Genomic DNA, 27,496 nt, shown 5'->3' with positions numbered 1-27,496 from the left:
TGGTGAGAGACTTTTTACCAGGCCATGGGGTGACAGGACAGGGAACAATGGTTTTAAACTGAAAGAGGCTAGTTTTAGATTGGATGAAAGGAAGACATTCTTTACTGTGAGGGTGGTGAGGCAGTAGACCAGGTTGCCCAAAGAAATTGTGGATACCCAGCCCTGGAAGTGTTCAAGGTCAGATTGGCTGGGGCTTTCAGCATCTTGATCTAGTGAAAAATGTCCTTGCTGATAGCAGGGTAGTTGGAACTAGATGATATTTAAAGTACCTTCCAACCCAAACCATTCTGTGATTCTTGAATAAACAGTGCAACTTTGATGTGCAAAAAGTCTGGAAAATTATTCTTCCAAAAAGTCTGGAAAAATCACTGTTACCTCCTTTTCTTTGTCTCCCTTTTGAATGATCTGGTTTTGGAGTCGGAATATTCATTGCTTGGTCAAGCAGGATATGAAGCATTGCTTGACATCGATACCAAGAATAAAGGGTCAAGTACATTTTCTCTGAGGTCTTTGTAGTTATGCACTAGGTTTGAGTATCAATTCAGTACCCTTGACTTATGTTTTTCTTTAGGTTAGAAGTATGTAAAGGTGATATGAATGCTCCTTGTCTTTGTTTTTCCATTAGATTTGCTCTAGTTAATATTGCTGTGTGTTGCAAAGTTGGTGTTACTGTGAAGGAGAGACAAACTTTATTCACACGTAGATTGGTGAGGATAATGATTGAAAGTTTCTGCAAGTGTGAGCTGCTTCTCACTCTGCTTTGGTAATGTACTGATGTTTTGAGGACACACATATGCTTCTCTTCCATTTTCATGGAGATACTGGTGCTTTTGCTACTGGGTTGCAGATTTATTAGATTAATTAACATACAAGGTAGACAAAAGTTAATTTTTTAAATTTGAAGCAGGGAGCTACAAGAATTTGAGTTATTAGGAATGCAGTTTTAGCCATAGCTGAACTCAGAAACTTCTTGTTTGTATTTTTAATTTGCATCTGATGTAACTTGGCTTTTTGTTACACTGTATGTTTAAGGTTGGACAATATCTTAATATGGATTAGAGTTCACATTAAGGCTGCTGGTGTGACCTGAGTTCACCCTGTTTTGCTCTGTAATTTAGACTTAATTTAATACGTAAATTTGCAAGCTCCTCCAGTCTCACAGCAATAGAGACTGTCATCTGTAAGTTTTATCTAAAGTTTAGAGGAATGAATTGAAAGAGAAGAAATAGGGTTACAGGAAGTAGTTACTGCTTTGTTAGCTGCTAGTCTTTCCATCTTGCTTTTCATGGTAATAAGTTCATGAGCAAACATTCTGCTCAATTCTGGGTAGGCAAAGGAGAAAAATTTCACTGTACAATTGAAAAGGATTTTTACACATTTCTGCATTTTCTTAAGAAAATAGTTTGTTCTCTTATTGTTTTTTTTTTTTTTCTTTTTTTCAGAGGTAACTTTGGAAAAGTTTTGTTATCTCTGAAATTGAGTGTGCCTTTCCTAGAGCACCATCACTAATACGAGTAGTATAGAATCAAAATGTATATGCATAAGTAATTGGTTTTGTTACGTTCTAGTGCAGGCTTAGCTTTAAGACTTAATGGTGCAAGCTAAATCAACAAGAAGAAGAATTTAAGTGTGGCTGTGCGTCAGCTTTAACTTTTACAAAATTAAACTGTTTCATTTCTGTACCAGGCATGCCTGTTGCAGTCATTAAAGGTCAAAACTGATGGAAAATTTGCGGAAGATGATTCTGGATTTATGCAGAACTAACTTTTTGTGAAGTGTAAATTCTCTGCTGTGAATTAGAGCTTACAGCTTAGGTTTCTTAGCTGAACCAGAAGGCTCATGCATGAATCCCTTTCTAGACTTTAATGAGGAAGTTCTCTGTCTTGCTGGCAGTGGAAGCGAGTTGAGTGTGCCTTGTCAATATTTAGGCATCTGGCATGAAATACATGAGCTACAGCTCCTACATGTACTGTTCATTGCTAACAGTGTTTTCAGCATTATGTCACAGAAGGAATCTAGATAGCTAGCAGATAGATTTGTGCACTTTATGTAGACCTGTTTTTTTTTAAAAAAAAAGAGGCAGCTTTCTCAGGGTAGTGATTTTGTCAGAGGAAATAAGTGTGTGAGTAACTGCAACACTCCTTGGTTTGTAGACTGTTTTTACTGTATGGTAGATGCAGTCCTCATTGCTTCTGAATGAAACCTCAGCATGAAGGTGAATGCAGGAGGAAGCTCTTCAGTATTTAAGCATGCTTCTGTGGTATATTTGAACATTTGAAAATGTCAGACAGTTTGCAAGACAAATTGGTCTGACCACCATCTTTATTTATAAACTGAAGTGATAAACTGCATTGCCTTAGTCAATAGACCTCTTACAGCAACTTCCATCTCGTTACCTTTGCAAAAATTACAGGCTCTTGGGAAGAGATTCCAGCCAGAATTATTTTATGCACATTCACATTAGTACTTTTTAAAGTAACTGGTAAGAATCACCATCTTCCTGGAGCATGAGAAAAGTTTGTATGGAAACACTATCACAGGTGAAAATTCCTTTTTCTGTCTAACAGGTCAGTATGAAAGTGTATGTTGTGGTGCACTAAGTGCTGTTATAATGGAGGGGGATTTGTGTGGGGGTTCAGAGACTTGCCCTAGGGGTTCTGGCAGACGTCATGATGTGTCTGAAGTGGACTGTAAGAGCATTCCAAGATTTTGTTGGTGGAGATCAGTAGAATCATGGTGGTTTAGCATATTTAGTTGGATTTAGTTAAAGTTTTGATGGGTGATGAGAGCTTTCACAAAAACACTTATATGCAAGCATTGTCCTTGCAGGATCATTGAGGTCCTAAAACTGGCTGGGTGTCTATGGTACAGTGTTTTTTTGTGGTTTTGGGTGTGTTTTGTTTGTTTGTTTTTTCTTTTAATGCAGGCTGTATCTATATAGGGTTTAAGCCAGAGAGTGTGGGAATACTTGTGTAAACCTTTCTTCTTCCTCTTCAGTGTGCTCTCATCTTGACTTCATTCTCTTTGTACACGGTGTTGCTCTTTTTCTGCTCTGCAGCTTTCCTTTTTCCACAGTGTAAGAGCTGAGCATAACCAGTGTTGTAAGAAACTGTGAAGCTTATTACTGCAGGCTCAGTTAAAATACTCGGTGTGATCTGCATCGTGTTTGAAGCACAGGAAAACCTGAGATCTCAGAAAGGACATGGCAGTTTAGGAGTAGACTACAAACTTCATACATAAGGATTACTTTAATGGCAAAAAAATGAACTCTCTTGAAGGTGGCCAGACAACCTGAAAAGTTTTACCTGCATAGTAGTGTTAAAGACAAATTCCCTTACATTATTTGTAAAGTTGGTGCAGTCAGATTACCATGAAACTTTTCTTGTTGGCAGGTTTGTTAGTATTGACAGGTTTACTTCAGCTGCAAGTGCAGAAGGGAGAGGTTGCTTGTATAGATACATCAGTAAAGCTTGTGTAGTCTGGACTGTCTCTTTCTTAGGCAGCACATATATGGTGGGTTTTCTTTGTTTTTTGCTAACTGTTGCATTACTGTAGTGAGATCTGTGTCACAAGTTTTAAGAACTCTTTGCTCAAGGAAGACAAGGATAAAGCTGGTATCAGGAAGTAAAGGAAGAATGTTAAAGAACTAATGAAAAAGTAGGCAAAGAGAGGTGAAAAAGCAGCACACCCAAACTTGCTTGATGCTCTGCTGAGGAACAGTCATTTATGATTTGGAAAAATCCTTGTAATCAAGCATCCAAATTAAAAACATGTCAATTAAAAAAGGCTTTTGGTGAACTTAATCGTGCATAATTGAAGTAAATAATGAAGGTTTAACAACTGCAGTTCCAAGTTGCTTCCATATGTTCTGTTGGAATTTGAATACGGAGGTGGATTTAAGTGTTTTTCTAGCTGTGAAGAACACATCCAGATATTAAAATGTTTTTTTCAGCTGGCAACTGTTATCATTGGCATATGAAGTAAGATAGTAGCAAGGTGTACTCCTCTAGTGCTTCAGGTGTGGTTGGTCAGAGCTGTATCACATAGAGAAGGAGCTGTGGAAAGAACACTGAAACACTGTCAGGGAGGTGAAGTAGCAACTGCTCAAACTTGACACCAAATTCACCTAATTTAGTATTAAACTGCTGGCAAATTAACCATACTTGTTTCCACTTCAAAAAAAAAAATGCTGTGCAGAATGCTTCTGTCACAGACAACTTTTGGAAGGGAGGAGTGTATACATGTATAGATCTGCCTTTTTCTCATAACTGGATGAACTGAATTTAACTCTCTTGAAAATAAGATGAGCTAGAGCTTTTCATGCTCTGTGTAACTCGGTATTTTGTAATAATACAGAGGAACTGAACATTGTAATTTGCATAATTTGTCTCTTAAATAGCTTTGATTTTGAAAAGTGAGAAAAGATGATAATATTTCTCTTCTGGTACTGATATGTGGAATAACCCTTTTCTCCAATAGCTACGTTTGGCTGGGGCACAGTGGCAATGTCTGCTATAGTCACCTGCTCCAGGTGTTGAGTAATTGCACCTCTGTAGTGTGTAAATTGCTAGGAAGTGACATTGCACTTCCTCCTCTTCTTGTTTAAGGATTGAGTTACTTTATGTGCATAAACTGTCTGCCTAGTTGATAGTCTGTATATTTAGTGACCTAAAATACTTCTGGACAGAAATGTCAGTGCTATGAAGTGCTGCATGCAGGACCATGGCTCAGCTAAGCTATGTTACATTACAGTTTGGAGCTCATAATGGTAACCTCAGCTGAAGTCATGTAAACACAAAATAATTAATTTGAGGGAGCATGGCTATAAAAAATGTCTTTTAAATCTTAAATTGTGAATGCAAGTTATTATAGAGGCAGAATAGAATTATTTATCTTGTCTCTTTCCACTCCATCAAACATAAATGTGTGATAGAACAGAGGCTGCATCCTTTAGGATTTAAGACATTTTTCAGCCTGGGAAATAATTTCCAAGAAATGGCTTGAAAATTGTAAAGGCAAAGAAGTACAAGGTGAAAGCAGCAAGAATTTATAAATGTCTCCCCACTCTACCCCATTGCTTATATCTGATTAGTCACGTAGGTGGTATCTTACAAGCCAAGTAGCAGTGAAGGGACGTGCATTGTTCTCAGCTCTGTATTTTGCAATCACATGCCTTTTCAAAAGATGTGTGTTCCCATAACTCCAAGAATCTAAAGCCAGGTTTGTAGGATGGATCATTGGCAGTGTCCTACCTGTGAAACTGTCCAGGTTTGGTAAGAGAGGATATATGAATAATAACTTTACTTCTTTGATTACAAGACATGTTTGGGGTTTTTTTTGGTATGTTAGGTATCAGGGCTAACTCTGAAAACAATAGATGTGCCTTTGGATGTTTATTGTAAGTCAAAAAACTTGCCACATATTTTGATATGATAATACGTCAGGGTCACTTCAACTGTAGCTTTTGAAATTTATGTGGGCTAGAATATAAAGCAGCATCCAATATCTTAAGTTGTTTTTAAAACAGTATAAAACCAAGCAAACAGTTTGTGTTATAACAAAGGTAGTGTTTAATGTGCTTCTGATTTAGTTTTGTGAAAATACTTTTTGTGTGCTTGTGTCATGTGGCATTGGTTCAGTCAGTATTGTGTATCTTGGGTAAATAATCTTAATAGTTGCTTTGGCTCAGTGTGGAGGTAGCAGAGACTTTGAGAGAGTAAAACTAGTTGGGACCCTGATTGAGTGTTGCTGTTTGCTGAATACAGTCTGTTCAGTTTCTGCATCAGATCTGCTGAAATACAGCAGCAGGAGTGCAGGATTAAGTAAATTAGAGTCAAGCTGGAAAAATGAGGAGTGAGTTTGGCAAGAGGAACTTCACCTTGCAGTTTTAAGTGTGTGGCTCTGTTAAACTTAATCCTTTTTCTTTTCTTTTGAAGCTAAAGATTAAATGTTCATTGTGTTTCATCCTCTCAGCACAGAGGGCTGATGTTTTGCTTGTAGTGGCTGTTTAAGTGAACGTGGTCACTCTCCTAAGTTTTTACAAAAGATGTCAAACTGTCCAAATGAACTTGTGCTGTGTTCTTGTTCCTGGTAAACTTTCATTCAGATTTAGAGAATGGATTTGAGGCCGTGTACAGAGGTGAAATTCTGACTTTCAATACACATTTGTAAACTTTGGAAACCTTGTAACAGCAGAGGCCTTTGAACTTAATTATTATGGCATTCATGCCACCATAGCTTGTTTGTGAAACTTGCTTCTTTTCCCTAGTGTGTTTTGGTTTTAGTAATATTAAATCAGGTCACTTTAGTTGACACTAATAGGCATGACAAGAATGTCCTTCTCATGTTTGAAATTAGACAAAGGGTAAAATACATGGAAATTATTAATTCTGCATCCTGTGCCTCTCTACGATGTCTTGTCTTTTTTCCACAGAATCTGGGCTCTTGATTCATCTGGAAAACCTTGCTCTAGATCTTTTAAGTTCATATTGGGCCAAGAAGCTGACAACTTCAAATTCTACCTGTAATTATTGAAGTAGACTATCTTGAAAGCTGTAGTTTAGAAATAATTGCCTATGAGAGAGCAGGTGATGCATAGGCCTCGGAGCTATGAAGCTGAAAGTTATATTGTGTTAGTACATAAAAATGAGATAGATAGTTGCTTCAGCAGATGGCTTGAGATACTGTAAGTCTGGGGTTTATTATAATTTTTTTTTAGATAAAAGTAGGTTTAACTTCCAGATTTTCTTACAGGCCTCATTTGGCATGCACATAATTTTCCTCAGACGGGATATCTAAAAGAAATACTGTTTATTATTAGACCATTAAAACTAAAACCACTTTTCCAATGTGACATGTTTCTTTGCATATGAGGTGTGTCATGTCATCTTCTCCCAGTAATGAAAATAACATTCCCCTCTGTCCTTCGAGGCTGTTCTAGAATTTTGGCAGAAATATTACCTGATTTTGATAATTGCCATGGGCAGAAGTGAGTTTCCTTTGACAGCGGTTTAATTGCAGTGCTTGAATGCGGGGTTGAAAAGCAGGATGGCGTTGACCACTGTCACACTGCTGCATCAGGTTGTGTACATATCAGCTGGAAACTGCAGGGCTAATGTTTCTGATGTAAATATAGCTGATCCTGAAGATACGATGAAGTCTGGGTTCTCTGGTTCAGGGCTAGAGTAGATGTTGCAACTCAGGCAGGTGGTGCTGTCCATGAAGCAGGTCACCAGAAGTTTCATCTGTGTGGGTGAGGAAGCACGGTGATGGTCAGTTGGAGACCAGCGTGTGCACAGTCCTGCCAGCAGCGTTTCGGGAGGTCAGAAACACAGATGTGTTGGTTCACATTTATAAATATGCTGAGAGAGAGAAATTTGCTGATGCAAAGGTTATGACTTAATGTTGAGGTTTTAAGTCACCTGTAGCAACTTAGCAACTGAAGTCACCTGTTCTCAGGAGGGCACCTTGCTCTTGGCAGTTGTGTGCAGCATGCCACTGTAGGCTTCTTAACATTATTTTCTCCCTCTTTATAAGTTTAGCAATTGGGATGTTGGGCAAGAATATGCAGTGTAACTACTGTAGACCAGATTTGACCTTCTAGAATTGTTTGCCTAGGAGAGGTTTTCTGCATGTGAATTGCAAAAATGATTTTGAAAACTATACTTATACTTCTCATGTGAAATAGAAGTTTGTGGGGTGTTTCTGCATAACAACTGTGCTGAGTAACAAAGCTGTGTCATTCTCCTCTCTCTGTAGACACTACACCTTAGCTTAGTCCAACTGCTAAGTACAAATGGCTGCTCTCATAAATAGGCTTTTGCAGGTAAAGTGTTCTTATGTAGTGAAACTTTACTTCTCTTAAGGTCGTATGTTGTGAAATGCAGTGGAATTTATTGCTTGTAAAGGATATTTCTATGTACGTGAACTGCCTGGGAAAATAAAAATCAAGTTCTTTGGCATTGTTTTTAATGGTTGCATCCTGACAAAAAAAAAAGACTGTTACTTTAGGGGGAGGGAAAATCAGTGCAGTGTCAAGGAGGAGCACCTTGGTTTAGAAGATTCTGAGAAAAGGTATTTGTAAGATGCATCAGAGTACATAAAAACTAGGAGATGATTAATTAAAGAAGAAAGTTAAATATTTCCATTATCGTAAAGGGGGAAACTTCACATTTGCCAGGCAGCTGGTGACCCCAGGCTTGCAGTGAAGGGTGGTTGCCTCTCACCAGCACCTGGAGAGATGTCTGAGTAGGAGCCCTGGCTGTCACCTCGTTCTGCAGCCTGCCTGGGAAGGGACCTTGGCCCCGTTGTGAGCTGTTGTAGTTGTTATACTTTTTGCTACCTAGCAAGGGATTGGCCTTTTGTTGTGAACTTCTATACAGCAGTGAAGAATTTAGTATTACTTAAACCAAAATGTTTTTACTAAAAAGCACTTTAATGCTAGGTTGTTTGCTTTTTGCATATTAATAAGAGAGTAATGGCCAGTTACCGTTTGCACATACTGCAGTCATAGTAGAGTTGTAGATTCATAACCATGTATTCTCTTGCTTCTGTGGAGAGTTCAAATAGTACCTGATTTAAGAAACCAAAAAGTTTCTTCTCTCCTGGATTGTAGACATGGAATTTTCTTGGTTCATATTGCAATGCTGAGTTAAGACCATAGTCCAAAATCATGGGTGTGTAACATGCATAGGGTGCTTCCCACAGTGGAGGCAAATGGCTACTCAGGGACCTTTGTTCTTTCTGGCGTTCACTGCTCAGAGGTGAAAGTTGCCATTATTAGTACTGCAGCTGGTTCAATTTCCAGAAATTAAAGAAGTTAGATGCAAACAAGGTATGATCCATATTACACTTCAGCATGATTATGCATTATTCACGTGTCTTTAATAACTAGTTTGCTGTAATTATAGAAACAGAATGGAAAGGCTGAATTTTAAGTATGTTTTATAAGATATATTGATTAAATTCTTGTTTTTCTACCTAATCTAAGTAATTGTTGCATGTGTAAAAAGAATCGGCTACAGAAGCAATTTATGTCTGATTGAAATGAGACAGTACTTGTTGCTCAGATTGACATAAAGAAAAGACTTCTCAGTCTTTTTTACCTAGAGCTTGAGTTTAAATGCTTATGGGTGATGGAGACAAAAGGACTGTGAGGAGTGGTATGTTCTGTGTTACTGCAGTAAGACAGTCATTGACTAAAAAAACTGAAGAAGTATCACTATGCTAGCTGGTGGTTTTAGCGTCGGGAAGAAAAGGCAGAAGAGAAGCCCTACAAATAATTGGGTAGGGGACAGGTAGGATATAACAGAACACTTAATGTTTAAAACAGTGTGAAACCTGGAGTGGAACACGTAGTAGCCCAGAAGTAGCTGTCACAAAGCACCTATAACATACTATAGATCCTGAAGGAATATCTTTATTTTCTGCTGCTCAGAGTTCAAAAACAAATAATGGGATTTATCAGGTCTCTGCATATGCTATCCTTGAAATTACAGAAGGGTTCACGTGAACCTTGGCCAGCAGGCTCCATTACAGGACATATTTATCATAAACCTGTATTCTTGTCTATAGGAGCGTGGCAAGAAGTCATCATGTTTTACTGTGGTTTGAGTATTTTGGTGAGTGGACTTTGGAGTACTGAATCACCAGGTTGGGCTGGAAGAGACTTTTAGAGATTGTCTAGTCCAACCTTCCTGCCTTGGGCACGCACATCTTGCACTAGATCAGGTTGTTCAAAGGCCCATCCAGCCTGGGCTTGAATGCTTCCAGGGGTGGGGTATCTACAGCTCTGGGCAACCTGAGCCAGTGTCTCACCACCCTCACTTTGAAAAATTCCTTCTTATATCCAGTCTAAATCTTCCCTCTTTGAATTTAACACCATTGACCCTTGACCTGTCACTACAGTCCCTGGTAAAAAGTCTTTATTTCTTATAAGTCTCCTTTATATACTGAAGGGCTGCAGTAAGGGTAAGTTGGTTTAGACTTAATGCAACTCTGGTTTTTCTGGGTTAATTATTTTAATTTTGTTACTTCCGTTGTCATTTTTGGGTATCTTCTTTAATTTGTTGTTGCAGTGGATAAGACATGTTAAAATTGTAAATATTTTTAAGGCCTTGTATAAAAGTGGTTCTTCTTTGCTTGATATTCTCAGTAGTCCTTTCCAGGTGACTGTTTTCCTATTCTCTTATTTTGAGGCTGATAAATTAACAATCCTCTCTTCCCTACCTCCCAAACTTTATGTTCTTAAACACTCCTGGGAGTAGTGCATTTTCTTAGTTTCTTATTCTTCGTTCTCAGTTCATGCAATCTTTATGTTGTGCACTCATTAGTACACGCTAGTTGTACACATGAGCATACATTAGTTGTTCTTTCTTCCTACCATATTCTCTCACTGCTAAGGTGACACTGAATGAAGTGGTGTTAATTTACTTAGCAAAGAAATAAATGTAAATATGTGTTTAACAGATAAAAAAATTCTCTGCTCCAAAATACCTTAGACTTTCAGGTTACCTGTAATAGAATCTCGAGTCTGGAAGAGTTATAGATAACTGAAGAAAAATAGTTATTTTTAGTATCTTCTGGTTAATCTTGAACGTCTGTCAGGATGCTTGTTAAACAGTGAGTTACTGCAGAACCCCCAGTCGTTTGGAAATGCTGGAGTAAACTGTTGTATAGGGAGGAAACACTTCTAGTAGGGTAGTGTCTGCTGCTTGGAAGGATTTTTACCCTTACTAGCATTAGGGTTTTGTTGTCAGTGGCACTGGCCTATGTACCTGCAGGCTTTGGAGAGATCTGGGTACTTATGGTCATATCTTGTAGCGGATTGCAAAACTGTTCCTTGGTTCTGGTATTTCAGATCCAATCATGAATTTCACATCTGTGTAAATGAAAATTTTTCAATGAAATAATTATTTCTGTATCTTCTTCTCTAGTGTGAATGAATTTGGACTGTTGTATAATGTGTATATTTTCTAATCTTTTTTTTCAGATTATTTTCCTGGGAAGCAGCACTGTTTGTATGTAAAGACTATCTCACTGGGTTGCTGCAACTGAGTTTAGAATGTTACGTGACTTCTGATTCTGATGGAGGAATAACCAGATCTGAGACTGCTGCACTGGAAGACTTTACAGGAACTACAAAATGTCATCGAATAGGAGTCAGAACCCTCATGGACTTAAACAAATCGGTCTTGACCAGATATGGGATGACCTAAGAGCAGGAATTCAACAGGTTTACACCAGACAAAGCATGGCAAAATCCAGATACATGGAACTCTACACGTATCCTAATGCCTAAGTCAGTTAGTACGTTCCTTCTTAGTAGATTAGAGACAGCTTTTTACTTTTCTAAACTCAAAATTGGTTCATAACTGTTTGACTTCATGGCTTTTAAGAATGTATTTTTGTTTTCAACATTAGCCTTTCTTATTTAATCTTACTGGCAAATAAGCAGGAACATTCTGTTTTCTGGAAAAATTACTTCATAATTATAGCTGCCTCTGAATTTCAGGTTTGATTACTATTATCTTTGACAGAGGGGATATTTAAAGTTATTTTATTAATAGGGCTAATTTTGAATCCACAATACACCAAAAGAAAACGGGAATTCTTTTTATTTTATATGTTAGTCTCTGGCATTAAGAGGCAGGTCCTTTTGGTAATAATGTCTGGTTACCTTGAAAATTTTTCTGTCAGCCTCAGAGTAGTACTTTACTTGTGAGTTCGTTTTACAGTTTTCCAGGTGGAGTGAGAATGTGCCCAGTGAATTTCTCTTGAATTCCTAGCTTGCGTCAGGGAGCTACTGAAGTTTTGCAGCATCTCCCCATTCTGCGAGTTGTTACAAGATGCTAAAAAAGGGGGTTGTGTTCATCCATGTACCTGTGTGCAGGAGCACTGTTAGAAAGATTGTAGGAAACTTGTTTCTCTAGAAAAAATGATCACCTAATAAATTTCCTTTCTTATTTTAAGGAGTTATACTGTTTTTTTATCAATTCTTAGATTTTCTTTTTAAGTAAAGATTATTGTTTTGATACATAAGTTAACATTAAAGCTTTTGTTGGCACCGATTTTTGGAACTGCGTAACAAATTTTAGTCTGTGTTAATTTTTTGAAAGGACAGAGCTTTTATAAAACAATAAGGAACTTGAAAGCTATAAAGCAATTAATTCTGTAGTTCTCTGGACTTTCTAAGGAGATAGAAAAGCTTGTTTTCTGCACATGTAATCTCAGAGTAGATGTGTAATCTTATCTGTGCCTGCAGAATCCATGCTCCTGGTGAGGGGCGAAACCCAAGCAGTCAGCTGGATGTTTCTAGGATTATTTTTTAATAGTGATGGGACTATGAAATAACAGTTGGTTTAGGGTCTGAACTTTTCCTGAGGCTTGGAATGACTGATTCCTCGCAGCACTAGGATCAGCATTGTCCTGGACTCAACGAAACAAGTCTGCAAATGTTGAATATCTGATAGAAATCTGACATGAGTAGAACCTCGGAGTTGTTTTGTTCTGAGTGCCTGTAATACGTTTCTGTTTGTGAGGTCTGCCAAGGAGGGCAGCAGAAGACTAAGTACTTATTATAATGGTACTGTTAAAACATTTGGTTTTTTTCTTCTACTTCTGATGCTCTTAAATATTCTTGGAATGGAACTGTAAAAAGGATATATCACCTATTAAGTACCCACTCCTCCTTGTTGCTGCCTCAAGGAATTGCTGGGCCTGAAACTAAGGACCCTTTGTGTTATTTTCATAAGTGAATTAATTTAGTGGACAGTTTTGGTGGTTGAATTTTCATTTGTAGATTAATTTAGTAGTCTGATTACTCAGAATATTTGACACCAGTTAGGCTAGGAGTTTTTAATCTACTATGAAGAAAACAACACACTTTGCATCTTAAACCAAGAGCACGTGTTCAACTGTTGTGCTAAAAAGATTACTTGTTTTCAGATGCAGTATCTAAGAAACTTGCTTAGTCTTTGCATGCAGCAAGTCTAGTAGATTGGCAGACTTTTATTTTGGGAAGCTCTGCCTATCAAGCAGCTTGGTTTAGGAAGCAGAACAGATGCAGATGAGTTTCAGCTGCAGCTATAATTGGTCTGAGGATCAGCCCTACTTACAAGGATGCTGGATGTGATAGCAGCTTGGAAATTGTGCTCAGTGGATAGTTGTTTCCTCATCCTCTTTTGTCCTTTCCTTGCCTACCTTTTTCTTTTTTTAAGAGGAAGAGAACCGTGCATACAAGCAAACGTGCCCTTAGTCTTGTGTGTGGTATAAAAGTTACAGTCTAGTTGGAGATGGGGGAGTTTTTGTTGTGCCTTGTTAAAGTGAATCTGGGAAAGAATTGGAAGAGTTAAGCAATTCAGGTGTTTTGGACCTCCATTCTACCTGTACTCATTTTCTTTGTTCAAAGTGTCTTTTTTTGTGAGACACTAAATTCAGTCTCTTAGTATAGGCCAGAACTTGTGCTTACGGTGGTTTGTTTTTTTGTTTTCCTTCATGCCAGCAGGAGAAGAATCAGCTTGTTTATTCCAGGGGTTTTCTGGATCTGAGAATACTGAAGCGATGAACCAAGAAATCTTGTTGCTGAATGGTGCTTATCAGGTTCCTTATCCCTGCTTTTTCTAATTTGGATTTGTTTGTGCTTCTGATTGCAGGGGGTATTTTTTGTCAGACCAGGTGATCATCAAATAGTTCTCAGTACACTTCTGTGATTTCTTTTCCCTGCCCCTATGCCAAAGCACCTAACTAGAAGAGCAGTCCTTTATGGAAGCTGTGATATTTTTATTTACTGCTTCTTACGTGGTTATGAAGTTCAATATACTAATGTGCTTCAGTTAATTTCTGAGGTATGTTCTTTGTGTTTCTTAATGAGAATTTACAATGTCCATATAGAAACAGATTTCCTTTAGAATTGTACTTGGTATGGAAGATGAAACTTTTTTTTTGTTTTGTGATTTGGTTGTTGTTGTTGGTTTTTGTTCCCCCACCACCACCATGTGTGAGATTCTTGAAAGTGGAATCTTGTTTATCTGGATGCTTTTCTTACCCTTACCCAGATACTAAGTAATTCCTGGTGTTGAAGAGCCTTGTAGCTCCTGCAACAGTAACTAACATCTTGTGACGGGCCGCATTGCAAGCTAGCATAGGGTTACGTGCCAAGAATTGGGTTCGTGCAGAAAAGAGAAATAGCCAATAAGATTAACTAGACTTCTAGAACAGTAGACCTAGCAGCATTACTAGTGGTTTTACCCTGTTTTTCTTCTAGTGGCAATTTGGCTGTTAGTCACAGGATTAGGTTGCAAAAATCAATGTTAGAGCAGTAATCAAGTCCCTCAGGAGTCACTCCTGGAACTCCAGAGGACCACAGTAAGTTTTGGTACACTGCACCTGAGAGAGTGGTTCACTCAGAAGTAATTCTCTCTATGCAAAAAGAAAACAAGTTCAAGCTTCTATTCTGCAACAACAAAAAAGAGAACTGTGCTTGCATGTAGCAAGTTGTGAGCTTTGGTTTTAAATTGTTGATAGAAGACCTATTACTTTGTTTACTAGAATTACTCTTACTTAACTTACATATTTATATTGCTGTGTCACTTGACCACCTCTTCTTAAACTCCATTTGGCAATGAAAAAGTATTCGTACATCTTGTGCTAGTTTCCTTTTTTGGTTTATTTTTCTTTGACAGAAGGTGATGCCTATTTTTCAAACTAATCATATGGTGAGTATGCAATTTATTTTATTCAGGTCTCATGGTGTGAGGGGACGAATTGGGATTTACATACATTTGGATTTAAACTCTGAAGTGGAGAAAATGGAAGTATTTTTTTCTGTTCTTTTTTATGTATCTTAAGCAGATTCTCAGACCAGGTACTAGACTATGAGAAAACTTATCTGCACTATATTAACCTAGCATAATTTTTCACAGTGGCTTACACAAAAAGCTGAGTAACATTCTGAAAGTCTTATTTTCTGCTGTCAAGCACATAACTTCTCAATTTCCAGATATGATTGGTGGATGGAAAGCTTAGTGGTTGGCTTTTATTTCATTTGTGTATACTTTTTATTTGAAATATCAAAATCACTTTTTTTGGCATAAACTCATGCTTTTGCTGTATTGATTTACAAAAGATAATCTGAGAAGTGTTTTTAAGGAATTTTTAAAGAGAATGTTATTAATTGATATCCAGTTGGAACTGAGAAACCTTTTTGCTCAGTTTTAATATTTAAAGGTAATTCATTTGGGAAAAACAAGACTATTTAAAGATTACAAGTGCCATTAATTTATAATAAATAAGATTTTTCTCTACATAAAAATATCATTAAATCTTTTCATTGATGAGAAGGAAAGCATACAGTACTGTGGAAGAAGGGGTTGTTTTACCAAAAAAGTGCATCTGCAATGTTCAGACTGGCTTTCAAAGTCTTCTAATGTTGTGTACGTAAGAATCATACTGTTGATTTCAACAGTTCCAATAGTACATAGGTAATTTTTTGTGGCATAATTATCAAGGAGCTCATATGTGAAACTTTGATGTAAAGCTGAATTTACAGTGTCTTAAATTTACTCATCTCAAGCCATAAACTGGGTTTTACAAACATAATTCTGGTATCATTGTTCCATTTTTAGCCACAGCCATTCTTAATAAAAATAATTGCTTTAAGTCTTTTTAAGTAAGATAAGCTTCTTCTCTAAGATTTCATTATTTTATGAAAAATATTTTCCTTGTTTCTGAATTTGCTTATTATGATTTTAACTCATTTTAATGACATTAAAGAAGTTACCGATTATCCGTCAGACCAAATGTAAGTCACTTTACATTATGGAAGGTTACTGTAATCTGGTTTGCAAGCTGGTTTTTTTGTCAGATGATAGCAAGTGGTAAAGAAGAGATTGTTTTAAACATTAAACCATTAAGTGTAGTATGCTTACATTTTAAAAATATCAGATGACTCAGGATAATCTATCCATAAAATAGAATGTATAAATACATTCAACATTTCTTTGCGTGTAGATAGGTTCCACACCAGTAGTGCATATTGCTCAAGCAAAACCTTGAGCCCTTCTCTTGATATCCATTTGCCAGAATCTTTTGTAGTTGTTTGTATTGTCCTTGTTCTAGTAGCTTGCACTGGAATTGTTGAATTTTAGCAGGATTTTAGATCATCAGGTGTATATTAGAACTGTGAAAATCTTTTTTTATCTGATCACTTGAATCTATTGTTAACAGGCAGTGTGCTACGTTGTGTTGTTTGGTGTGTTTGTTTTTTTCTGAATAGATTATTAAGCTTTTTCTGTGCAGAAAAGATACTGGGGTATTAGAGCACGTACTGTTTAAAGCTCATAAGCTGTTCCACTTTAATGTCAAATTGTTTAAGGTCACTCGATGCATCAGAGCAGCCCTCACTGTCTTCTACCATTAGTCATGCTTATATTCAATGAGGTATTTCATAGTGTCTCTCAAATGCCAGTTAGTACTTGTGTGGAACACAAAGGTAGAAGTGAGTGTATTTGTGTACATGTTCAAAGGGTACATAATATACTTTTCCTTGTACAGAAAAGTAGGTATAATTGTTTGGTTCCTTTTTTAATGTTCTTCTCCACAGTGATTGCTTGCTGTTCTGCTTGCTTTTTATAGCAGACAAGAATATTCTGTACAAAACCAACTTCTTTGTCAAAGCAAAGAACTTTAAACTTAAAAGAACCTTGGTTATGGTGGTATTTACACTTCCCGGCATAAAGACTGTACACTCCGTATATGCATTTGGCTTTGAAAATTTGTGTTTTCCTTGTAACTTAGTGTTTCTCTGTGAGCCTTTTGAGTTTGTCATGGAGAGGGAAACAAGAACTTATCTGTTAGTCTTCAGATGGCTTTTGCTGGAAGTTTCCCCCTTCCCAGACTTGTAGAAACGTGTCTGAGCTCAGTTATGCCTGGATTTTCACAGCAGCTGCATGGCTGATGCTGTCAGTAACAGCTCCTTCAGTCTCTGCCTCAGTCCCTCCCTGACTAAAATGGGGATGGTTTGACACTTGTATCTAATGTAAAGATTTTAATGTGCAATTGATTTCAGGTTAAAGTCTATTGAAACACAGGTGGAGAATGTGTGGGGTTCAGGGCAGGGTCTTTGATTTATTTGAACTGCTTTGTGGGGGTAGCCCCTCCTTACTGGACATTACTGAACTGAACATACTTAAAATAGGCTCTTGCCGATACCTTCCTCAAAAGAATGAGGGTTTCTGGATTTCTTATTTTACTGCTGCTCCTCACAAAGCTGATGTGGGTGTTTAAAGCAGTCATGTAGGCATGTCTGCTTGTCTTGGCAGCTTTACTTATGCATGTGGTGGTGTTGTGAGGTTCACACAGCCTAGTCTTCTGGACACACAGGAGTTAAAATGGCTGTAACGTTTTTGAAGAAAATGTGTAAAGCTGTTCTCTAGAAAATATATATGCTCTATTGTTTGGATTACAAGTGGTTTTACAAGGATACAAAACTTCCACAATCTTTCCTAGCAATTTTCCTATGAGTATTTTCAGTGACTTTCTGTATGTTGTTCTTGCATGCGTTTGGTATAATCTAAGATAAGAGAAAGTTTTGACAAAAGGTGAACTAATCTCAACTTGTTCCTGTAGGCCAGCTGTCGAGGTGGCAGAGCACTCAGCATAAGAGTTAATAACTGCTAAAGGTCTGTGAAATAGCAAATTTATGCCTAAACCTGATCTTTGTAATAAAAAGGCTAGAAGTAATGAAAGGTAAATTCTGCTTAGAGTTGTCCAGCTTGTGGTGTTGTGTGCTTCCGGTTTTTCCAAAGCTTTGTTATAGTTTTGTGCTATACTGTATTAATTCAGCTATCCTTTCAATTCCTTTTAATTTTACATATCTGCTCCTCAAGTGTACTTTATTCTAGTTAGTTTTTCATTGCAAAATGGAAAGACTATGGGGACCCAGATGTGCTGCTGAAAGAGTCAGTTATTACCTCAACAGAACTGTTTTCTTTGTAAAAAATTTAAGATTAGGAACTCATCAACTAATTTGCGCCCATCGGTGTAAAATTTGATACTTGTCTTGGATAACTTCTATTTGCTGTGTCTCCTGGAGGAAAGAATGCTGTATGGAGTATTTTGGTGCTTTTCTGGGATGGAGGATAGATTGGAGGTGACCATGGTGCGCTGAAGCTTGTGCTTTGATGGCAGACTTGCTCAAAAAGTATGGGCAGTATTACTGGGAGAGCCTGTTCTCTTCCCCTGTGTGGACACAAGTTCAGATCTGCTCAGCAAAGGATCTGGGAACAGGGACAACAGTTAGTTGTAATCAGTTACTTCTCCAGTCCAAATCACTGGTTGCCTCCATGAACTCCCATGCTACTGGACAAGCAGGTGGCAAGTAGACCCTCCAGGTGGGCTGTTTTTCAGGATCACCTCCTTCAGTGGAAATAATCAAGACCATAAATTCATTATAGTATGGTACCATGGGAATTTTTTTTTTCCCCCAAGCTTTAGAAACTGAGTCAACGTTGTCAGAAGTAGTGTGAATTATATTGAAGATAAAGGTGCTATAAAATTAATTAGTCTTTGGCTGTTTCTTTTATCATTTTCAAGAGTTTCAGAGAAGAATAAAGTTATGAAAAAGATCTTTCATCCTGAGCAGCACTATTCTGAATCATTTTATGAACTTCCTTGCAGTCTTCTACCTCAACTTTTAATTCAGATAAGTAAATGTCTCTTCTTCACTGTAAGGAAAGTGTAGAAGTTAGGGAAGATGGATCTTGATCTGTTCCTCCTGCAGGTTTGTCCGTTTGCTGGGTCAAATCAGAAGTTCAGCAGCCAGAAGCTTGGGGTTGAGTGCAGCTTCACTGCAGTGCAAACTGTTCTATTGGTGAATTAATTTCTCTGCTTGTTGTAGTGTGTGGATTGCTATGCAGAATTGTGTGATCATGCACAGAAGTGTTTCCTAATACTACTGTTCAGATATGTACATGGCTTTCAGCATACTAAGCAGCTGGGGGGATTAGTTTGATTTCTGCAACCAAGAATTCTTTTCATAGTGTTCCCCTTACGATTCTCAGATGCAGTGCTGTGTACTTCGTTATAAGCAGTCAAGTCTGATTTTGTTTTGAACATGTCAGTCTTCCTGTCAGTGGTTGGCTTTAGCAGATGGGGACACAGATTGTAAGCAAAGTGTGAGAGAGCATTCTTTTACCTGTAATACGTCAAAGAGTTACTTACACGTGCAGACTGCCTTCTGCATAGGCAGACTCACTTTGGTTTGACTTGCATAGAACAAATAAACAAAAGCATTTCAAAAGTGCTATCTTGTTGAACAGTTTGGCTAACAAGACTCAAGCCAGAACAACAAAGAAAGATGGGCATTACAGGCATATTTTTACTGTCTGAGTTGATTACTGTCAGGCATGGAGAAAAAGTCTGTCTCTCAATTTAATTCTGTTTACTTCACAAGGAATTCTGGGCTTAATAGTCAAATGCATGGGGTTAGAAAAAGGCTTATGTCTTCTAACCTTGGTCTTTTATTTTTCTGAAAGTTGTTGCGATTGTTCTTGGAGGAGAACAGAAAGAATATTTTCATCAGGCAGTATCCATAAAAACTGCAAAAATTACCCATCATCTGGACAACTCATGTATTTCTAGGCTTGCTCAAAGCCATTTGGGATAGGAGAGGTAGGGGAAGGAAGAGGCAAGACACCAACTGGGCATCTATGAATCAGCCCAGAATTCCTTTTGTCATGCTGGAGAGACTTTCCATACACAATTCAGAGGACCTTATGTTAGCTGGTATAAACTGTGAGATAAGCCCAGTTTTTCTTGTCTGTGGAAAGAGAGCAAGTTGATTATCTAGAGAAAAATTATGTTGTGTGGCATTCGTCACTTGAACAGGGAATTCCAAGATTGAAATGTAGATGGTAAAAGTAGCAACAGTTCCAGGAAGGTTGAACAAGTAAATGACTAAGAGCTGGAAGAAATCATTACTGTCCAGGAAATAATGGTTGGTAAAGATAAAAATTCAGTTGCTAAGCACAAATGAGTGGTTTATGTTATTGCTTCATACCATGGGAAATCTAATTGTTTGAAACTTGGATGAAGTAACAGGCAAGAAATAAATGTATGCTGTACGTATCCAAAAGGAGTTAATCTTAGGCAAAGAGCATCACTTTTTCAGACAGAATGCAGTGACTTCCTGAACAGGTACACGAGTATAGACCCTGAGCAGGCTTTCTTTTCAGTGTGACATAAAGCCCATAAGCCTTGTTCCTAGTGGCACGCGGGGTGCTCTGATCCTTAAACCCAGTTTAAGGGTATGATTTGTCTGTGAAGCTTTTTTTAAAAGCAATTGCAAAGGAGTTAACTGGATATTTTAAGAGGTTTTTATGCTTGAGCTTTCCTGTTTAAATATTAAAACCAAGTCTGTTTGTGATGACTGTAATGCATCATATGTTTGGGGTTTATAATTCCCTTGGTATTCAGTTGTGCTGCTGTCTTCCACTATATTGTGCTGGTCTTTCTGAAGGAAAAGATAAAAGGCAAATCTCAGGCACGTATTAATTTCCTAACACATGGCATACTGTAGAGGAAACCTGTCTAGTGGTTAAAGCTTAGCCCATTAATTGAAATACAAGTTAAAGCCAAATAGATGGCCTGGATTGGTTAGTGTGATATTCTCTAAGGAGATGTGGCGCAGAATGCTGTCCTCAACTGTCAGTAGAAGTGTGAGTGCTCAGTAGCTTTGTTCCTGTTGGATAATGGTTTGGTGAGTGAGTCATTAAGGTAATTTTTGTTGTCACACAACTCATCGAGTTGAATTGGAGTGCTGCCAAGGTAGTTTATGTTCTTTGTTTGTGGAGTGCAGTTTGTTTTGGGACGCTTCTTTATTTGTTTGAGCAATGTGACTTCTACTTATTACTTGAGAAGAATTCTGAATGCTTCAGTGTTTCAGATCAGAAAATGGGGAGTATTTTCTTGAAGTGTGAACAGATACAGTAAGTATTCCAGGCTGTGTTAGTATGAGAGGAAAAATTACTGCTGTGGCATACTTAAATATTTGGATTATACTTGTAGCCTTAAATTGGGTTTTGGTCAGTCTCATCTTACAGTGAGCATTTTGAGTGTATCTCACTGTTACGGCTTTCTAGGTTAGTCACCTGTCTGACAGTGTTAAGTGGCCAAATATTTTATGAAGGATTGTGTTTGAAAGAATGCAAAAATATTATCTTCTGTGTTTTCAACCAATGAATGTTGCTTGAGGCTAGCATTGAAATTTCTTCCTGAATAAAACAAAGCTTACGTATTTGTAGAAGGCCAGTATAATACACCAAATAAATTCCTTTTAAACCTTAAAAATAACCTTGTCAGCAGATTCCACTGCTTTGATTTCTTGGTGGTCCGAAGTATTAGGTAAATTGAATGTTGACATCAGTATTTGCAGTGCCCTTGGCAGTCTGCATTTCTGTTGCATACAATTCTGCTGGAAGTTACATCATTTTCTTAGCTTTGGTTTGACTTTGTGCGCTAATACATGCTGTAACGTTAGGTCGTTTAGTCATAGAAAAATATTTTATTGAAATAAACATATTTGTTTTCACTGTTTTTTTAATGCATTATGCTGTCACATAGATATGTTCCTTAACTTTCCCATCAGTCATGTTTATAACTACTGTACTAGTGTGCACCAGTCTAATCAAGCACGGGGAGCTGGAGTGCCTCCTTCTAAATCGAAAAAGGGCCAGACACCTGGAGGTGCTCAGTTTGTTGGCTTGGAATTGTACAAACGGCTAAAAGAATTTCTGAAGAACTACTTGACAAATCTCCTTAAGGTAAGATGCGACCTTATGGCCATCTGCATTTGTAGAAGTGGTGTGGGCTGGGTTGAGAAAGCTTCTGTCAGCAGGACTGGGGGGCTGTCCATCCACTGGATATAAATGGAATATCTTGAAATTTGCTTTTGTCTCCATGAGCCATTAGAATGTTTTTTAGGCTTTACCCGTGGTGTAGATTAGCCACTAAGTGTATGTGTGAGCTCGTTTTCTCTTCAAGCCAAAACATTGTGTTTTATAGAAGTAATGTTATATGTCATCTTAAGCTGTCCTCTATCTTGAACAAGAATAGCTGGGCTTTCTAACCAATTTACCAGCATAATAGTAATGCTGGGCAAAATGTTTGTCTGATTGTAGCTGTTAAATTTAGATATAAAGAGCAGGATCTCGAGCTGCATTGTAAGAGAACATTCTGTAGCTATTTTTAGAAAGGAACCATGCTTTTTAACTTCTGGGGTTTTAGTTTTGAGCAATAATAAAAGAATTCTTCGTGTCCTATTAAGTCTACTGGGTAATTAATTTATGAAGCTGCAGATGTCTGAGACCTTATCCCGAACAGACTCCTGGTTTTATTCCCCTTCCCCTTTCAGGCTGTAAGTGGTCCAGTTTGGACAGATGCTTGAATGCCCATTGTTACAACTTCATCTTTTTTTTTTGTGTAACAAGAGCAAACATGATGCCATACCCATTTCCAAGAACACAAGGTTCCGTTTACTACTACCTGAGAGGGTCCTAGAGAAGATCCAATCCATGCTCACTTGTTTCAGCTTCCCAAGTAGCAGCAGTGGGAGTGGGTGGTACATGTTATGGAGATTGTCATGTTGAATACATTTTAAAAAAAAAAAAGGTGGTGTTGGGGGTTTTTTACCATGTTTTACCTAGTGCACTCATCAGTGCCACTGTTTCAGTGTAGTGCCCTCTATCTCTGTCCCACAGGAGGGACAGGAGAGTCTTCTGGAGCTTTGTATGTGCTGTGTTTTTTTTTTTTTTACAAATGCTATAATTTCTAAATCTCACTTTGGCCTTGTGCCTTATTAACAAAGAAGTAAAATTATTAACACTGTGTAGATTTATTACATGCTCAGTCTGTGCACCCTTACATATCTTGGTTGTACCTTAAAACTACCCAATAGTACTGGCAAACTTGTTATTTCAGGATGGTGAAGATTTGATGGATGAGAGCGTGCTGAAATTCTACACTCAACAGTGGGAAGATTATAGGTTTTCAAGCAAAGTATTGAATGGGATATGTGCCTACCTCAATCGACATTGGGTTCGTCGTGAGTGTGATGAAGGTCGTAAAGGAATATATGAAATTTACTCAGTAAGTAGCTTTCTGAAGTGAATGATTTATCCATTCCATCTGTCAGGTTTGCATTACCATCCTACACGTCGCTCCTTGAAACTAGTAGGAAGTTCACAGAAGTTTTGAAGAAATGGGCAAAGTGGAAATTTCCCCCTTTTCCACACTCCCACCCCAGTATAACTGTAAAAATTCCGTGGGTCTAAGCCTGCGAGATGTTCAGTCTGCCTGGTGTGTACTGGGACTGCCAGGATCAGACTGTCAAGAATTGTCTGTTTCTGAATATTTGCTGCCTGTACTGTCAGCTGTGTGCATCAGTGTGGCCTTGTCATTCCACTCAGCATTCAGTCAAGCGTTTCAAATATGGAATGGAGAAGTAATTTTTTTTTTTTTTCTGTTGACTTTGGTACATCTCTACAATTTTTTTTAGCATCCAAGCTGCTAAGACTCCGCCAACATTTGGTTTGTAATGAGAGTTATTTTGGTACAGTTCTGAAAGATTGATATGATCTTGATATTTTTTGTAATGTAAAGTAATACGATCAAGGGAAGAACATAGAAGTAGTTCTGTATCTCAGACATCTAAAAGTACTTTTTTAGTTTTTAAAGGACAATTGTCCTTGCTGATGAAGCATTAGGAAAGTGATGTGTTATTTTACTGCTTCACTAAAATAACTTTTCATATGGTTGAAAAACAGTTGGTATCTTTACTTCCTTTCCTCTTAACTTCACTAGCCTAATGCTGAGGCACTGTGGCAACCTGAAAATCTAACAAAAAGAAGCTTTATGTTGTCAAAGTAACTTGCAGGGTTTGTTAGTTTTCAGAGTTTGCAGTGGATCACCATCAGAAAAGGGGACATCTCGGGCAGAGTTAGTAATAAAGCAAATGGTAATTTAATTGTGAAACAGTCTTGTTGCATGAAAAATGTGTGCCAAAATGTAATTTAAAAAATTCTCATTATTTAGCATCCTATATGAGCCTTTCCTTAAGGAGTTATTCTGCAGCTATATACAAGTGTATGTATGTTTTCTTTATTCTATCTTTTCCTTCCTTTTCTTCCAGCTTGCCTTGGTGACCTGGAGAGACTGCTTATTCAGGCCATTAAATAAGCAGGTAAATATATAACTCTAGTGTTATTTTATAGGGTTACTTTTATGTATTTTTAGTAAGTGTTCCAGGGAGAATTTGGAGGATGGGGACGGAGGGTGTGTGGACCCAGAAAATAAAAGGGAGCCTTCTGTTTCTCCTTTGTGATGTTAAAAAGATAAATATTTTGGGGGAAACGGCCTTTCTCTGTGTGGTCGAACCTTGATACCAAGAGTGGTTTGTTACCTCTTTGCTGAGAGGACCCTTGGGGTTTTTTTGGCTTTTTTTTTTTTTTTTCTAAAAAGCAAAAGGGGCTCATCTTAAATGAAGTAACAACTTCAACTTTTTCTGAGCTAGGTGGGAGTACTGACTGATGATTGTTTCTTAAGTTTTGAGAGTCAAGATTGTGTGAGAACATGCAGTGGCAGGCCTAGAACTTTTCTGATGTTATTGTGAATCTTTAGATTTACACTGATGCTTGGGAGATTAATTTTGAGTAGTGAATCAGCACAATATGAAACAAGACACTCCACCACAACAAAATATTATTTTTATGTATGTTGCTGTCTTATTTACCAGTACTTTGTGATGAAAAGACTGTTCTATATTATGAAAATATTGCCTAGATTTCAGTTTAGATGACCAGTAGTTGCAACACATCATTCATCAGCATAAGCTGATAGCTTTCTTTGTCTAAAGTACAGGCAGGCAGTTCAGCTCTTACTACAAAGTTTTCTTGTATTTCGGGTATAAACTAAACAGAAGTTCTGTTTAGAATGTGCTTTTTGAAATTAAAACCAAACAAACACACAAACCACCAAGCACTTTTGTAGCCTTTTATTGCTCACTACTAATTGGCCTGTAGTTACATTGTAGAACTTAAAGGTGTAGCATACTTTGTGATGTCCATAGAAATTTTTATATGTTCAGGTGTCCTTAACATTTTGTTTTCAAGGGGTTTGGCTTGAATATAGGAATATAGTCCTGATTAAATACAGTGCTTGACCTACCAGCTGCTTTCTCTTTTCCTGACTTACTTTTAATCTCTGTTTTCCAAGGTAACAAATGCTGTCTTGAAATTGATTGAAAAGGAAAGAAATGGTGAAACTATCAATACAAGGCTGATCAGTGGAGTTGTACAATCTTATGGTAAATGAGATTCCTTTACAGTTTTATTAATCTCTTAAAAATAAATAGTTATCCTCTATCAAAGCCCAGAAGTAACATCCCACCTCCTTGGATGTTCAGTAAAGTTTATTATTACAGTAAAATAAGTGCAGTTGTGTATTGTTTAACATCATGTCTGTAGAGACATTTCACATGATTACAATTGGTTATACCATTTCTGTAAAGCTTGAAAGCGCAACTGATAGTCAAGAGTGTTCACTGGTTATGAATCAATTATTTAGCCGCTAAATTTGGGAGGGAGGGAAGCATGGAAGTTTACAAAGGGGAGTGGGATTGTTTTCGCCTGCTTACATGACACAGAGTTTTCCCATGCAGATTAATGGCTAGTTTGCATTACTAAAAGACCATATGCATCTAATCTGAAACTCCTTAAGAGGAAAAAATGGAAGAGGAATTTGAACTAGCTTTTGAGATAACAGAGTTCTCCAAATCCTGTCATCCATTTAGTAATGTGTCAGAAAGTGCAGTTTACATGAGCAATGTCTTGTGCTGCTTATTTCTAAAATGCAAAATAAATGTATACTTTGAAAAGTTTTGTAACGTGGTGCTGATACTGTCCCAGCTGATTACCTTCATGTAAGTCAGAAGGAGGGTACCTGTTCATTTGCAAGTGACTAGTTCATAAAAGACAATTTTATCATTACTTGCTCTTTTCTTTTTTTCCTCTAGTGGAGTTGGGGCTGAATGAGGATGATGCATTTGCAAAAGGACCTACACTAACTGTCTATAAAGAATCCTTTGAATCTCAGTTTCTTGCTGACACAGAGAGATTTTATACACGAGAAAGTACTGAATTCTTGCAACAGAACCCAGTCACAGAATACATGAAAAAGGTGAGTTATTTAATCAGCTTCATGATTATTTTCTGAATACAGATATTTTTTAGAAGTAATGTGATGTAAATTCTTGGAGTTGCTGTAAATGCTGATCATTTTACAGAAAAAAAAAAAAGTAGCTTTTTTTTCCCTGTGGTAATTTGTTTCTCTGTCTGATCTGAAATTTGTCTACTTAGTGTGTTTCAGCAAAAACAGTGAAAGTTTGAAACTTTCTTAATGGGAAAAATGGAAGATAATGTTAAAATAAATTCAGATTTTGTAAGACTTCAAGACATCAGATTAGACATTCTGCTTTAGACCTACGAGTTTACTGTTCCTATACAAGGAATTGTGTGTTGGTCAATTTATTGCAATCTCTTCCTGAGCAAGCTGGCTGGGGAAATAGATCATTAAGTAGCCTTATCATCTCAGAATATTTTAATGTAATGAGCCCTACAAAATACTTCTGGTAACAGAGGCCAGATTTATATTCTTAGATAGTCTCTGGTTTGGGGGATCCCAGAAAGGGCAATTAAGAGCAAGCTGGATAAACACTTGACTATTTCTAGCTTCTTTATTGGGTCAGTCTTACTGAATGTGAAATAGATAGGTCATCTTCCATCTTGGACAAGTGCTGCTGTATATATTTTTCTCAGCACATTTCCTCACTTTCTGAATTGCTGCTTGTTTTTTCCCTTTCAGTTTAATTTTTTTTTTTTAAAAAGAGAGCTCTGAGTATGTAATATGCTCTCCCTGCAGTATCTTTTTGTTTCTTTTGTGCAACTCTTTTTGCCACAGAAAACATCCTGTCTGAGTCTTGGCACTAAAGTCAATGATTTACACCATACCCCCCCAAAAAAGAGAGGAGGGGCGGGAGGGAAGTCCTAGAAATTACACAGTAAAACAAATCCTGCATTAGTATAGTTGCCCAGTATTTCCCAGACCTACCTATGTTTACTTTTCTGTGGCTGAATTAATGGGTTTTTCTACTTCCCTTTCAAGCGCTTGTCTTTAACTTCATCCTAAAATATATATAAAAACAGAGTAAGGGAATTTCAGTCATTCATAACCTGAATGACTGGCTAATCCAGGCTTCCTTGGTACAGGACAGTAAAAAGCTGTCTGAAGGTCATTGCTATTTCAAGAACTAGAGATTAATGGCAAGTAGAAAGAACTTATTAGTACCCCAAACAATCTTTAAGACTTCAGAAATCCCCAAAAGAGCATCTCGTGTTGCTTGAAGCTGGTATTGAAACTGAAAACACATATAAAGCTAGAGGAAGGC

General features: G+C 37.5%; 1 protein-coding gene across 1 annotated transcript in view; it reads left to right on the top strand.

Annotated features, from left to right (window-relative positions):
* The first annotated feature begins 10,991 nt into the window (after positions 1-10,991).
* CUL1 (cullin 1) overlaps positions 10,992-27,496 on the top strand; it is a 34,829-nt gene continuing 18,324 nt past the window's right edge. The window contains exons 1-6 of the mRNA XM_008944436.1: positions 10,992-11,283; positions 21,644-21,818; positions 22,975-23,142; positions 24,185-24,235; positions 25,267-25,357; positions 26,066-26,229. Coding sequence (XP_008942684.1) covers positions 11,144-11,283; positions 21,644-21,818; positions 22,975-23,142; positions 24,185-24,235; positions 25,267-25,357; positions 26,066-26,229 — 789 coding nt within the window. The 5' untranslated portion in view covers positions 10,992-11,143. The remainder of the gene's footprint in view (positions 11,284-21,643; positions 21,819-22,974; positions 23,143-24,184; positions 24,236-25,266; positions 25,358-26,065; positions 26,230-27,496) is intronic.

This window comes from Merops nubicus, unplaced genomic scaffold (genome assembly GCF_000691845.1).
Source record: "Merops nubicus isolate BGI_N331 unplaced genomic scaffold, ASM69184v1 scaffold21967, whole genome shotgun sequence".
In the NCBI taxonomy this organism is placed as follows: Eukaryota; Metazoa; Chordata; class Aves; order Coraciiformes; family Meropidae; genus Merops; species Merops nubicus.
Note: the sequence above shows the minus strand (reverse complement) of the source record. Positions and strands in the feature narration are given on the sequence as shown.